Below are 15,068 nucleotides of genomic sequence, written 5' to 3'. Positions count from 1 at the left end.
CACCAAAGTTCTTCATGAGCCTAGCAAGAGTTTAATTAACTTTAAATAAGAAAATTAAAGAGGGCTGTAAGAAAACAAGACAAAAACAGAGTTTGGAGGAAAGACACTAAAAACCAGCACAGTAAAGGAAAAGGCACTTGGCGGTAAAATGTTTCATTGATCATTCTTGCACACATCCAAAGCAAAAACCACTGGAAAGTGCATCTTCCTCAAACGACAATAGTAGCAGTAGAGGAGCTAATAGAGAGGGTGACCATCCCCACTGGCAGCCTTAAGGTGCATACATGCCTTTCCGAGCCTATCCTATAACTGACAAAAGGAGAAACAACGAGGAATCCTTGTAGCACCTTAGAGAGTAACAAATGTATTTGGGCATAAGCTTTCGTGGGCTACTCCCATCTTTTCATGTACTGTGTATTTATACCTGCCTACTGTATTTTCCACTCCATGCATCTGAGGAAGTGGGTTTTAGCCCACAAAAGCTTATGCCCAAATAAATTTATTAGTCTCTAAGGTGCCACAAGGACTCCTCGTTGTTTTTGCTGATACAGACTAACACGGCTATCCCTCTGAAACCTGACAAAAGGAGGTGTACAACACAAATTTTCACACAGGATTGGAGAATGAGCCTTCCTTGCACTTACCTGGCAGTAATGGCTCCTGTCCCATGGGGCTGGGCCCAGTTGCCCACTCCAGTCATTGCAACATGGTGCACAGGGTGCAAAGGTGCTGTGAACCCATTCACCATTTTGCAATGCGACTCACTCAAATTCGGCTCAGCCCCCCCATCCCCTCTCCATCAAGACAGAGAGGTGATTGGGCCAAACTTAAATGGCACTGTGACCCTGTGAACCACGTTGCAGTACCCAGAGTTTGGAGTTGGGCCCAGCCCCACAGGACAGGAGCCGCCAGTGCCAGGTAAATACGGAGCAGGCTCACTCTCCAGGCCACCACCATTTACGATGCTGTGGGTCTGATTCTAACCTCAGCTGTGGAATTACAACACACTAGTATTGTAAAAAAGCAGCATGAGGTTAGAATTAGGTCCAGTGGTTGATTTATTAGCTAGCCTACATTCTATTTTTTTTCTTTTTTAGTGAGAATGGATTATTTACAGCTGCTTCACAGAAGGAGTGAGCGCATCCCAGTAGCAAAATGTGCCTCCTAAAGTGGCTCATTGATGGAGCCAGAGCCATTTATTCCCTCCTCTCACAGACTTGCCAGTAAGGGACTATTTTGGCTTCAGCCAGCGATATTAGGGCGGGGCTGGTACTACCACCTATTATCAAAGTTGCCTTACACTCCCCATTAAAAGATCCTATGTTCGGCAGCTTATAGCTTTGCCAGACTTTAACCCTTTGGAGTGAAATTTTCCATAATGGCTGGCTGTCTCAGTCTGAATTATTATTACTGAAATTTCCACCAAAATGGTTCAGCCATTTCCAAGAATGAAGCTAGGGAAAAACTATGCCTTCTCCATGTTAAAAAATTCTTGACACCTTTCCTTTGAACTATTTTACGGAGCAGGGACTTGAAATTTGGGTTGGCCTTTGTATCAGGGATGTGCTTTTTGTCATCCCTGGGAAAATCCACCCAAATCTGGCTAATTTACACGCCGTTGAAAAATCATAGTTCTCACATGCTAAGTAGAGATCTGCCAGAGCTAAATGGCTAAAATCTCCCAAGACTGCCATTCTCACTGAGCACGTTTGAGCCTCTCACAGCTCCTGGTGCTGACTGGACTGTGCATGTGCCATCCATACAGAATGACTGAGCATGCTGTACCTCAGAACTATGTGGACTCAGAAGGACTTTCCTTGTAAAGGCTGCTTTCCAACAGCTCTGGCCCAGGGTGGGGCTGGGCACTGGAACTGAGAGAGAGAGCCTCTCTTTCCAGTACTCTCAATGAGCGTTCCCTGCTGGAACCCAGGTAGCGTGGAGAACAAAGCCGTCTGATGTGAATGAAGATGAGACAAAAGCTGAACAGTGGGAGGGAAAGGAATTGATTAGGACTAGATGTCTGGTGAGATAGGACCGGAGTGGGGGAAGAAACTGTGACTGGGAGTTGTTGGGTGGTGGTAACTGGCTGGACAAGGAGACTGGGAGCTGAGTCTCTTCCTAATTAAAGACTGTATCATAACACATACACACAAGGGAGGTGAATTAAGATTGCACAGATTATCTTAATTTTGATATTTCCTTACTTTTGCAACCTTAATAACATTATTTTAACATTGTTTTGTGTGTAAAAACGTTCTGTGAATGACACCTGGTGTAAGTTCATTCATTATCATACAGAAAGGGCCCTAAAATTTGTTCTTCAGTGGATACGGGCATTTTCTCTAGTTCACTCTCAACTTTTGTTTTTGTCATTTCATGTTTGAGAACTGAGCTTTGTTCCAGCCTGTTAGCCTATGTCAGCTGGAGACATGTCTTTCTCCTGATGCAGAAGTCCTCGTGCTGAGAGTTAGGCAACTGCACTGCCCTTTTGGCTGGGCACCCTATGCACGCAATTAGTAGATTTCAACCAGTACACAACACAGCTACTAAGATTCTATCTGGCACCACGTGGAGCAAGTACATGACGACAGGGTTGGCTCAGTTTCATTGGTTGGTGGTCAGAGTTGCCATTAGATTCAAGGTTCCCTATGGACCTACAGAGCACTTTGGAATCTCTCACCTTGATTTGGTCACTTCAATCCTTTCATTCCTACCTTCACCTCCTAGTGCTGCCTGTTACTGCAAACATTTGCCTGGGGATTCCCTGAATAGAAATGTTGGGCATCATGGCACTTGTTCACTCCAAAGCTGAACAGACACTTTTTCTCTCCTTTGCTTCCAACTCTTTGGCACTGCATCCTCAATTATTAAACTGTTGAAGATTTTCTGTAAAGTACCTTGAGATGCCTAGGTATAAGGTTCTATGTAACTTGAAGTTGATATATTAAATGAAACGTAGTTGTCAATTGCATAGAATAGAAGCTACTGTGCTATCATTTTTGCTGTCTCTATGTATGTATAAGGCAGTGAGTCTTGGAAGTTACGGATTCTATGACTTTCCACGACTTCTGCAGTGGCTAGTGCTGGCTCAGGGGCTGTCCGGCTCCTACTGTCATGGCCCTGCTGCTCCTAGGCGGAGGAGCCAGGGGGCTCCACCTGCTGGTCACACTTGCAGGCCCCGGCCCCGCAGCTCACATTGGCTGCGGTTCCTGGCCAATGGGAGCTGTGCAGATGGTGCTTGTGGCAGGAGCAGTACGCGGAGCCCCCGGCTCCTCTGCCACATAGGAGCTGCAGGGACGTGTGGAGCCGGGTAGGGATCTCCAGCACCAGCCAGGGTCCTTGGCCGCACACTGCTACCCACCCCCCAGAGCACTAGCTGCTGCCCGCCCTCTCCCCAGAGCACCTGCTGCGCCCCTGGGCCGCCCCCTACCCCAGAGCACCCAAAGTTTAGTCAGGGGTATATAATACAAGTCATGAACAGGTCACAGGCCTGTGAATTTTTGTTTACTGCCTGTGACTTTTACTAAAAATACCCATGACTAAAACATAGCCTTATGTATGTACAGTATAACAAACAAAATCTCCAAGGAGACAGAAAGTACAGCACCTAAACTCATGCCCAAATATTTGTTTTAGGCTCCTTCATAGAAAGGAAAAAATACAATGAGAAAAGGGTTTTCCCTTCTCTCAGCATCTTTTACTAGCTGATCAGAGTTATAAAAACTCAATGTAAAATCACAAAGACGACACCTAAGATGCAGACAATGTTCATCTAGAGTTCAACCTAAGCACCTTGGTCTTGCCTCTGGCTCTGATGCTCAGGCTAAAACTCAGTCCAAAAAACCATGTACAGAACAACATTGCAATGCTGTGATATCATTCTTAGTTTTACTTTATGATTTAAGCAGCTCCCTTGGCTCTTGGGCTTGGAGCAATTAGAATTTCCAGACAGCTCAGTGGCAAATATTTCAGGCTCACTATAGTGCAGCATGGCCCGTGGGCAGTCCATTCTGACCAAGAAGGAATCAAACTCATTTATATAACATGGTTATAAACTGAAGACTAATTTAAAGCTTTCAAAATTTTCATTCAGTTTTGCATGTACCACCTGTGCTTCATAGAAAGTTATCAAGAATCAACTAAAGTCAAGTATATGATGTAAGGTTGAATTTTTGTCAAGGCTTTCGACCTGCATCAGGACATGCAAGCCATATTACTGCCATTGTGGATGTTCACATACACTTTGCATCATCTCTCTATTCTGCCTGTCTGCTGTATTCTTATCAGCCTGACTGTTAGTCAAACATACAAGAAAGCTATTCACCGAAATACACAGCAAGCAGCAAAATCATAGAATCATAGGACTGGAAGGCACCTCGAGAAGTCATCTAGTCTAGTCCCACGCACTCATGGTAGGACTTAGTATTATCTAGACCATCCCTGACAGGTGTTTGTCTAACCTGATCTTAAAAATCTCCAATGATGGAAATTCCATAACCTCCCTAGGCAATTTATTTCAGTGCTTAACCACCCTGACAGGAAGTTTTTCCTAATGTCCAACCAAACCTCCATTGCTGCAATTTAAGCCCATTGCTTCTTGTCCTATCCTCAGAGATTAAGAACAACAATTTTTCTCCCTCCTCCTTGTAACAAGCTTTTATGTACTTGAAAACTGTTATCATGTCTCCACTCAGTCTTCTCTTTTCCAGACTAAACAAGCCCATTTTTTTCAATCTTCCCTCACGTGTCATGTTTTCTAGATCTTTAATCATTTTTGTTGCTCTTCATGGGACTTTCTCCAATTTGTCCATATCTTTCCTGAAATGTGGCACCCAGAACTGGACACAATACTCCAGTTGAGGCCTAATCAGCATGGAGTAGAGCAGAAGAATTACTTCTCGTGTCTTGCTTACAACACTCCTGTTAATACATCCCAGAGTGATGTTTGCTTTTTTTTGCAACAGTGTTACAATGATGACTCATAATTAGCTTGTGGTCCACTATGACCCCCAGATCTCTTTCCACAGTACTCCTTCCTAGGCAGTCATTTCCTATTTTGTATGTGTTCAACTGATTGTTCCTTCCTAAGTGGAGTACTTTGCATTTGTCCTTATTGAATTTCATCCTATTTACTTCAGACCATTTCTCCAGTTTGTCCGGATCATTTTGAATTTTAATTCTATCCTCCAAAGCACTTGCACCCCTCCCAGCTTGGCATCGTCCGCAAACTTTATAAGTATACTCTCTATGCCATTATCTAAATCCTTGATGAAGATATTGAACAGAACCAGCCCCAGAACTGATCCCTGTGGGACCCCACTCATTATGCCCTTCCAGCTTGACTGTGAAACACTGATTACTACTCTCTGGGAACGGTTTTCCAACCAGTTATGCATCCACCTTATAGTAGCTCCATCTAGGTTGCATTTCCCTACTTTGTTTATGAGAAGGTCATGTGAGACAGTATCAAAAGCTTTACTAAGGTCAAGATATACCGCGTCTACCACTTCTCCCCATCCACAAGGCTTGTTACCCTGTTAAAGAAAGCTATCAGGTTAGTTTGATATGATTTGTTCTTGACAAATCCATACTGACTGTTACTTATCACCTTATTATCTTCTAGATGTTTGCAACTTCATTGCTTAATTATTTGCTCCATTATCTTTCCAGGTACAGAAGTTAAGCTGACTGTCTGTAATTCCCTGGGTTGTTCTTATTTCCCTTTTTATAGACTGGCACTATATTTGCCCTTTTCCAGTCTTCTGGAATGTCTCCCGTCTTCCATGACTTTTCAAAGATAATCGCTAATGGCTCAGATATCTCCTCAGTCAGTTCCTTGAGTATTCTAAGATGCATTTAATCAGGCCCTGATGGCTTGAAGACATCTAATTTAATAAGTTAAAAATTACTTAGTCCTTTCTCTATTTTAGCCTCTGATCCTATCTCATTTTCACTGGCATTCACTATGTTAGATGTCCAATCACCGTCAACCTTCTTGGTGAAAACCGAAACAAAAAAGTCATTAAGCACCTCTGCCATTTCCCCATTTTCTGTTATTGTTTCCCCCCTCCCCATTGAGTAATGAGCCTACCCTGTCCTTGGTCTTCCTCTTGCTTCTAATGTATTTGTAGAATGTTTTCTTGTTACCCTTTATGTCTCTAGCTAGTTTGATCTCATTTTGTGCCTTAACCTTTCTAATTTTGTCCCTACATACTTGTGTTATTTGTTTATATTCATCCTTTGTAATTTGACCTAGTTTCCACTTTTTGTAGGACTCTTTTTTTATTTTTAGATCACTGAAGAACTCCTGGTTAAGCCAGGATGGTCTCTTGCCATACTTCCTATCTTTCCTACGCAGTGGGATAGTTTGCTCTTGTGCCCTTAATAATGTCTCTTTGAAAAACTGCCAACTGTCTTCAATTATTTTCCCCTTAGACTTGCTTCCCATGGGATCTTACCTACCAATTCCCTGAGTTTGCTAAAGTCTGCCTTCTTAAAATCCATTGTCTTTATTTTGCTGTTCTCCCTCCTACCATTCCTTAGAATCATGAACTCTACCATTATGATCACTTTCACGCAAGCTGCCTTCCACTTTCAAATTCTCAACCAGTTCCTCCCTATTTGTCAAAATCAAATCTAGAACAGCCTCTCCCCTAGTAGCTTTCTCCACCTTCTGAAATAAAAAATGGTCTCCAATACATTCCAAGAACTTGTTGGATAATCCGTGCCCTGCTGTGTTAATTTCCCAACAGATGTCTGAGTAGTTGAAGTCCCCCATCGCCACCAAATCCTGTGCTTTGAATAATTTGTTAGTTGTTTAAAAAAAGCTTCATCTACCTCTTCTTCCTGGTTAGGTGGTCTCTAGTAGACCCCTACCATAACATCACCCTTGGTTTTACCCCTTTTATCCTTACCCAGAGACTTTCAACAAGTCTGTCTCCTATTTCCATCCCAACCTCGGTCCAAGTATACATTTTTAATATATAAGGCAACACCTCCTCCATTTTTTCCCTGCCTCTCCTTCCTGAGCAAGCTGTACCCTTCTATACAAATATTCCAGTCATGCATATTATCCCACCAATGCTCTGTGATGCCAACTATGTCATAGTTGTTTTTATTTACTGGTATTTTGAGTTCTTCCTGCTTATCCTTTTACATTTCAATACCATGTCCTTGATCACAAGGATGGACCAACAGGAGAGAGAAGGGAAGGCCTGACACATGTCCTAGGTTTGTTGTAAGTCTCCTAACAGTGAAGGTGGAATTTTATTGGGATTGCAACCTTTGCTCTGGAGAGCTGATATATTTCTCCAAGATCAGAAGGACAGTTAAAAAAATAACAGGTTAAACTGAGTGTCTGTCAACCCTGACAGTATCTTTTTTGTCTTATGCCCCGAAGTCAATGGGGAAAATCAGTACACTAAGCCTTCTACAGGTTTTTCTTGTTGTCCTTTTCATAGTAGATTGTTATTTTGAAGTTCAGAATTCTGGAGTTCAGTTACATATGGATGAATTTTGCTGCAGTATACTACATAAAACTTAATTATTTATAGACATTGAGGGCCAAATTTCAAAAAATAGCCACCTAAATTTATCTTACCAAATTCAGACTAGTCTGGGTCAGCCTTTGCTTATTTCATCCACATGGTCCACCTGATCAAATGAATTGTATATTTTCCATGTTCCTCTTCTTATTTGTCTTGGTTTTGTCAAAGCATTTATGCTACGTGTGAGCTGTATTGCTCTTTACAGAGCCATGTAATGTCATCCTGCTCTCGGCATGTTAAATAAAATTAACATTATGTAGTTATTAGCTGACCTACATGCAGGACTCCTCCCCTTGTATCTTTCACTTTTATCATATTATATATTATTGCATCTTCCCTCCCTGTCTATTATTACAAGTTTGCCAATGAAAACTTTTTAAGGTAAAAAGTAGCCCTTAAACTCTGCTTACCATAGGTAACTGTTTAGCAAAATACCCATTTGTGTACAAAACAGTTAGTTTGTCAGGCAAATAAATCATGCATTTGTAAGTATACATTTTGTGCACACAAATATTATTTTGCACACATAATTCCCCTGTTTCTATTAACCGCACAAGGATTTTATAGGTATCCATTTATTCATAGATTCAAGGACTGGAAGGGACCTCGAGAGGTCATCGAGTCCAGTCCCCTACCCTCATGGCAGGACCAAATACTGTCTAGACCATCCCTGATAGACATTTATCTAACCTACTCTTAAATATCTCCAGAGATGGAGATTCCACAACCTCCCCAGGCAATTTATTCCAGTGTTTAACCACCCTGACAGTTAGGAACTTTTTCCTAATGTCCAACCTAAACCTCCCTTGCTGCAGTTTAAGCCCATTGCTTCTTGTTCTATCCTTAGAGACTAAGGTGAACAAGTTTTCTCCCTCCTCCTTATGACACCCTTTTAGATACCTGAAAACTGCTATCATGTCCCCTCTCAGTCTTCTCTTTTCCAAACTAAACAAACCCAATTCTTTCAGCCTTCCTTCATAGGTCATGTTCTCAAGACCTTTAATCATTCTTGTTGCTCTTCTCTGGACCCTCTCCAATTTCTCCACATCTTTCTTGAAATGCGGTGCACAGAACTGAACACAATACTCCCGTTGAGGCCTAACCAGCGCAGAGTAGAGCGGAAGAATGACTTCTCGTGTCTTGCTCACAACACACCTGTTAATACATCCCAGAATCACGTTTGCTTTTTTTGCAACAGCATCACACTGTTGACTCATATTTAGCTTGTGGTCCACTATAACCCCTAGATCCCTTTCTGCCGTACTCCTTCCTAGACAGTCTCTTCCCATTCTGGATGTGTGAAACTGATTTTTCCTTCCTAAGTGGAGCACTTTGCATTTGTTAAAGTTCATCCTGTTTACCTCAGACCATTTCTCCAATTTGTCCAGATCATTTTGAATTATGACCCTGTCCTCCAAAGCAGTTGCAATCCCTCCCATAGAATCATAGAATCATAGAATATCAGAGTTGGAAGGGACCTCAAGAGGTCATCTAGTCCAACCCCCTGCTCAAAGCAGGACCAATTCCCAGCTAAATCATCCCAGCCAGGGCTTTGTCACTCCCAGTTTGGTATCATCTGCAAACTTAATAAGCGTACTTTCTATGCCAATATCTAAGTCATTAATGAAGATATTGAACACAGCCAGTCCCAAAACAGACCCCTGTGGAATCCCACTTGTTATGCCTTTCCAGCAGGATTGGGAACCATTAATAACAACTCTCTGAATGCAGTTATCCAGCCAGTTATGCACCCACCTTATAGTAGCCCCATCTAAGTTGTATTTGCCTAGTTTATAACCATTTAGGCTATGTCTACTCTACGGGTGCTACAGCAGCACAGCTATGGCACGGCAGTTATGCTGCTGTAGCATTGTAGTGTACATGGTTCCCACGGTTGTGGATAGGGTTTTTCACTGTAGGTAATCCACCTCCCCGAGCAGCAATAACTACGAAATATTTCTTCCATCAACCTGGCTGCGTCTACACTGGAGGTTAGGTTGGCTTAACTGCAGTGGTCAGGGGGTGTGAATTTTTCACATCCCTGAGCACCATAGCTATATTGACCTATCTTAAGTATAGATCAGGTCTTAGCTTTTCAACTCCTGAGTGCACTTGCCATTCTTCCCCGCCTTCATCATCCATTTAGATTTGTGCCATGACACCATCCTGGTAGTATGAATGTGAATTTATTTAGTTCTAACATCCAAAACCACTTTCAATGCAATGCTGTGGAGAAAAGTATGAATGACTAGTACACATTTAAATTAGATACCATACATATGTGTATACAAAAAGAATGCTGACATGTTTGTCCCACTTTAAAAATCATTCTAAACAGATCTCTCAATATTACCTTTCTAATGAAGTAAACATTACCCTGTTTTAAAAGTGCATACATAAATAAAATAATTCATTAAAGAGTTGATTATATTTTAGAGAAATCTGAAAATAAGTAGAATAATAAACAAATCACGTTTAGGATCTCCTACGTTTAGAATGACTGATCATGAGAAATAAGCCACTTAACAGAAACATAATTAAGTAAATAAAATGGAAAGCATCTGATGGGACACTTTATTAAACCACAATGCATTTGTTTACCATTCTTACTTTCAGAATAAATTAACGCCATATCATAGTTTCCAGCATCATAAAATCTTTGCATACAGTGATGACACATTTTCTGGAATGTATTTTACATCCAATATAATATTGTTTGATATATCCAGTAATATTTTTTCTGAAATTCTAGGAAGTCTTCCCACAAACCGTAAGTAATGACCAAATTTTAATCAACTGGCACTAAGTCCCAATAATAAAAACCTTAATTAAGCTGAAATATCCTAATAACCTTCATTTCTACCTAACCTTCAACTTCCAGAAAGGTCAGGTTTAAAGTCCTCAGCTACCTCATACATATCGTGTTAAAGCACCAGATCTTTTCAATTCAGGAGAAATTATTCACCTCAGCTAGAAGTCTCTACCCTATTGCCAACAGTTCTGAAGGGAAGGCCCTGGAAGAAAAAATCCAAAGAATTACAGGATCCTATAAAATGATTTGATTGAACCAGGAAAAAAGTATTTCTAGAAAAGTGCTGTTCATTTACTAATCAGAAACTTAAACATAATTGGAAACACCTCAGTCAATTAATCCTTTCCCTCCATACACAAGGTCTGAGTTAGATTTGTTCTGTTTTTGAAATACAAGTGAATAATTTTCCTTCTCTTACCAGTTTTGGATTTCTGCTTTGTGAAGTGCCTGTGGTTGGTAAAAGTTGTTGTGGAATCCTGTACACCTGTCCTTTCCTCCAGGTCAGATTCTGGGATGGGAGTACAGCCACCTGGTTGAAAACATAATAGAATACCTTCATGTGGAGCATAGGCAACCAGAACATAAACACGAACAAGAGATGATAAACAAAGTGGCAAGAGTCTCAAAGAATGTATGAAATTGAATGATCTGCAGTTTAACCCTTGGTGAAAAATACTTTGACTAGAGAGCGAGCTACTACCATTCTATTTAGTATATTGATTATGCCTTGGTGATTCCTCACTTTACTCATTTGTGCCATGTAAGGAATATGTTAAACTTATAGCGTACGTAAAACTCACTTTACACAAAGGATAGAAATAGGTCTTAGCATGAATTGTGTCAAGTATCCGATCACTGGAACCTGGTATAGTAATAAAAGATCAAGTATGTATGAAATAATTCTATAGTGAGCAAAGCCTGCGAGGACCATTAGTTTGCCACAGAGGGTGTCTCATGATGATATTTTTTTGGACATGTGATTATACACTGATTTTCAATACTTTCTGCTGTAGCACCATGACATATTGCACTGCCCAGCACCACACTGCCATGCAGGATGCTTGAAGTCAGAAGTGATCCCAGGATAGGCTGACATACTTTCTCTTTTGTAGTTTGCAATATTTACTTGTATGACTTCATGTAGATATTCCACTTCTCTACTTCACTGCAGGTTTAAGTAACTACCTGCAACTCTCTCATTAAACACATATAAACTGTTATTAAAAATGTTAAGAAAGGGAAAATCTAGTACAAGTATCACTGAGCACAAAGGAACCAGCTGTCTACCAGTGCCACTGCTCGCCTGGAGCTAGCTGCAGCAGTTTGAAATGGATTAGGATGATTCAAGTCTGTTTGAAAATGCTGCTACCAATGCCTCTGGGAAAGGGCTGCTACTCAGGAGTAAAGGCCTGAACCTGCTGGCTCATAACTGTCTCTTTTTTAGGGTGACTTGAAGAAAGCCAGAAAACAAAGGAAGAGAAGGAGACACTACAAGCAGAAGGGAGGAGGGGCAGAGCAACGGAAATAGGACTATGGGAGAAATATACTTCCACGTTTCACATTTCCTTGCAGGGTGTGTGTGGCTAAAACAGAAATGAACACCCATGCATCATCACAAAGAACTGGATGCATACACAATATCACACACAGCAAGCACAATCCTTTTACGTTTTAACACCATGTCCTTGATCACAAGGATGGACCAACAGCAGAGAGAAGGTGGAGTATGCACATAGCTAATAAGATAGCATACAGCATGAGTGTTGAGCATGCTGTTTGTTATTTTCAATAGAAAGCTACATGGGCAGCTTCCATTGTACCCATGTAGATCTGGAAGAAAGGAAGAACTTATGAAGTTACTGGGATTTTACCCCAGCTCTCAGAGATCGTGGTCTTTCTGAAACTTTTCTCAGGGCAGAAGCGATGCATATTTTATGCATTTTCTCTTTTAATGCAGCAGTGCAGGCCTCTCTTATTTTTCTCAGCAGCTTCAAATCAAACACTTGATCAAAAGTCCATGAAAGGCTTTGTGCTTAACTGCAAGCATATGGTCACCTGCTTAAAGTTAAGCTCGTGCTTAAGTACTTTGCGGGATCAGGACCTAAATGTACAACACACTCTCTGAGTGAAAATTAGTGTCCTCCCGAGATCACCACTAGCAAGCAAACAAACTGCTTTGCCTGGTGTTCAAAATCATCCTTTATTGTCTATTGCAAGAGTGCATTTTTTAAAGCATCATATTAACTCCTAACTCAAAACAACAAAGATGCTTACTGTATATAATACATTTCCGCTGTTGTGAAAATAAATGTTTTATTCCAGGCCCCATGAATGGGATACCTGATTTGTGGCAATATAGCATCTCTCTCATTGCAAAATAAAAGAACAAAGCATTTGCAAAAATTAAATATGCCAGCCCAGTGGCATTAGAGAGCATACTGCCTGGCAGAAAATACAGCTTCTGCAGCAACTTTGGGATCCCTAATTTTTAACACAGTGAAGATCAGACATAGTGAATATTGATAATATACCAGATCATCAGTTGATGTAAATCAAGGTGGCTCTGCTGAGTGCAATAAACCTATGCTGATTTACACCACTGAAAAACCTGACCCAGCATTCTTGGTTTTCAGGAAAGGGAGAAGGGCATGAGCTACTCTACCCCAAATATGCCCTGCCGGCCAATTTGTGATGTGTCATGGACTCAATATGTCGTTTCAGAGGTGGTTCAATCTCCTATCCTTTCAATTCAGGGGAGGAGTTTTGGGAGCTAGTGGTAAACCTAATGTGAAAAGAGAGGTATTAGCACAAGCAGCAATTCCTAAAATGTCCACCGCAAAACAGAAGTGGGGAGGGCAAATCTGATAACAGGAAATACGAACACTATGATATGTTAATATACTGTAATACATTGCTACTGAAAAACACGTTAAATATAAATATACATACATCCAATGAAAATAAAGTATTTGTTAATCTCCAGCACATCTAATCCCACCTGCAAATTGTGACTGTAAAATGTAAACTATATGACTTAAAGAACTGGAAACTATTCCTCTAAAATTCAAATTAGGATACTTGTAATTTTTGTTCCTCAGATAAAATCTATCCTGTCAAACACTAACCTGTAAATACATGATAAATCATTAAAGATCTATACAAATAGCAACCTGACAGTGGTATTATGTATTAAACATTGAGATTATGAGTGAAAAGTCACATAACCCATTAGTGCATAGTGGGTTTCTGGAGACAAATAAAAGAACTTTGAAAAGTTTGCTCTGAAAACTGAAACTCTATAGGTTATGTGGCCTTGAGAATTAATGGCTTTTGATGCCAAACTATTTCATTAGTCATTAGCACTATTTTCCAGTTGATGGTAACTGAATCAGAGTCGGAAAATGTCTATTTGCCCTTAGGCACCCCATGCTATTGGTTGGAAGGAAGCGGGACTTCCTGCTCTTGGTTTTGATGTCAGAGGTTTGTTAAGATTTACTTGTCAACTGATACTGTCAAAACGTACCAGCACTAAAAGCAAAATTCATTTTTTCCATTACCTTACTTTCCTGATAGAGAACAGTGAGAACTGGAATTTCACCATTTAAACTGGGGGACTGCATAGGTTACACACAAAGCAAACAGGCTCTGAAAGAACTGGAAAACATACTATCAACCTCATTTACAACACATAAATTCAACATATTCCCTACCCTTCAACAGAAATTGTAAGTATACCAGTATTTTATGTTGGGTCACTTTATCTGCTGTTATATAAAAACAAGACATTAATACTATGTTGTAAGTGTAGACACTGTGATCACAGCTGTACAAGACACAAACAAAAACATGGGTGTGAAATCCTGGCCTCATTGAAGTCAATGGAAGTTTTGCTATTTACTTCAGTAAGGCTGGATTTTACCCTTGATCCTTGTACTAAAGAACATTTAAGCTAAAGATCAGACACCACAGAAGATGGGGATGCCATTAACTCTGAAATTTTTTTCCCCACACACTGGGATAATGGTGGCATTATATTGGTGAGGTTTAGCATTTGCTCAGCTCATGGAAGAAGTGAATTTTCAAAAGGGATTTGAATGAAGACAAAGTGTGAAACTTGTGCACCAGGAAGGGCAGAGAATTATACCTCAGCTTCCTCAGAAGGAGGAAATGACAGATGCACTGAGGTGCATACCATTGGCGGAAGGAAGAGGCAAGATGGGGAAAAAAATTGAGATGTAGGATTTCTTTCTTACAGTATATGACAGAGTACTCAGATCTAATAGACAGGTCAGCACTCTGATCACAGTAGCCTCAATTAGTTTCCCCAGCAACGGATGATTGAGGAAATAGGGAAGAAGTAGCTAAACAGATAAGGAAGCTAGGTGAATTAAGGAACTAATTGGCCCATCAGCTGATGAGCTTGATAAAAAGGCAGGAAGGAAGCGTCAGGATGTGGGAGGATAGTGCTAACTGTGCCAGCACTGAAGGCCATCCCAAGGAAGACAGATCTCTTTTCCTCACAGGGCCCTAATGAACAGCGGCTGAAGTTCATAGGGATTAGGACTGGTGTGTTGCACTATACAGGTGTTGGTGGAGCGGAATAAATTATACGGAGTGGACACTAAAAGAAGAGCAATTCCTGGGGTGGCAACTACCAGGGGAGGGGGAGTACGATACCCATCATATCACACAATAAGAGATCAAATTTT

The 15,068-nt window shown here is 40.8% G+C and overlaps 1 protein-coding gene across 10 annotated transcripts in view; it reads right to left on the bottom strand.

Annotated features, from left to right (window-relative positions):
• BBS9 (Bardet-Biedl syndrome 9) overlaps nucleotides 1-15,068 on the bottom strand; it is a 484,737-nt gene that overhangs the window by 139,695 nt on the left and 329,974 nt on the right. For 9 of the 10 annotated variants that reach the window (XM_065583753.1, XM_065583754.1, XM_065583755.1 and 6 more), the window contains one exon: nucleotides 10,778-10,888. In XM_065583753.1, coding sequence (XP_065439825.1) covers nucleotides 10,778-10,888 — 111 coding nt within the window. Of the gene's footprint in view, nucleotides 1-10,517; nucleotides 10,562-10,777; nucleotides 10,889-15,068 lie in introns of those variants that run through there. The other variant, XM_065583756.1, reaches the window with a different exon arrangement.

The sequence above is a fragment of the Chrysemys picta genome, chromosome 2, assembly GCF_011386835.1.
Source record: "Chrysemys picta bellii isolate R12L10 chromosome 2, ASM1138683v2, whole genome shotgun sequence".
Taxonomy (NCBI): domain Eukaryota; kingdom Metazoa; phylum Chordata; order Testudines; family Emydidae; genus Chrysemys; species Chrysemys picta.
This window is presented reverse-complemented; position numbering and strand designations above follow the sequence as displayed.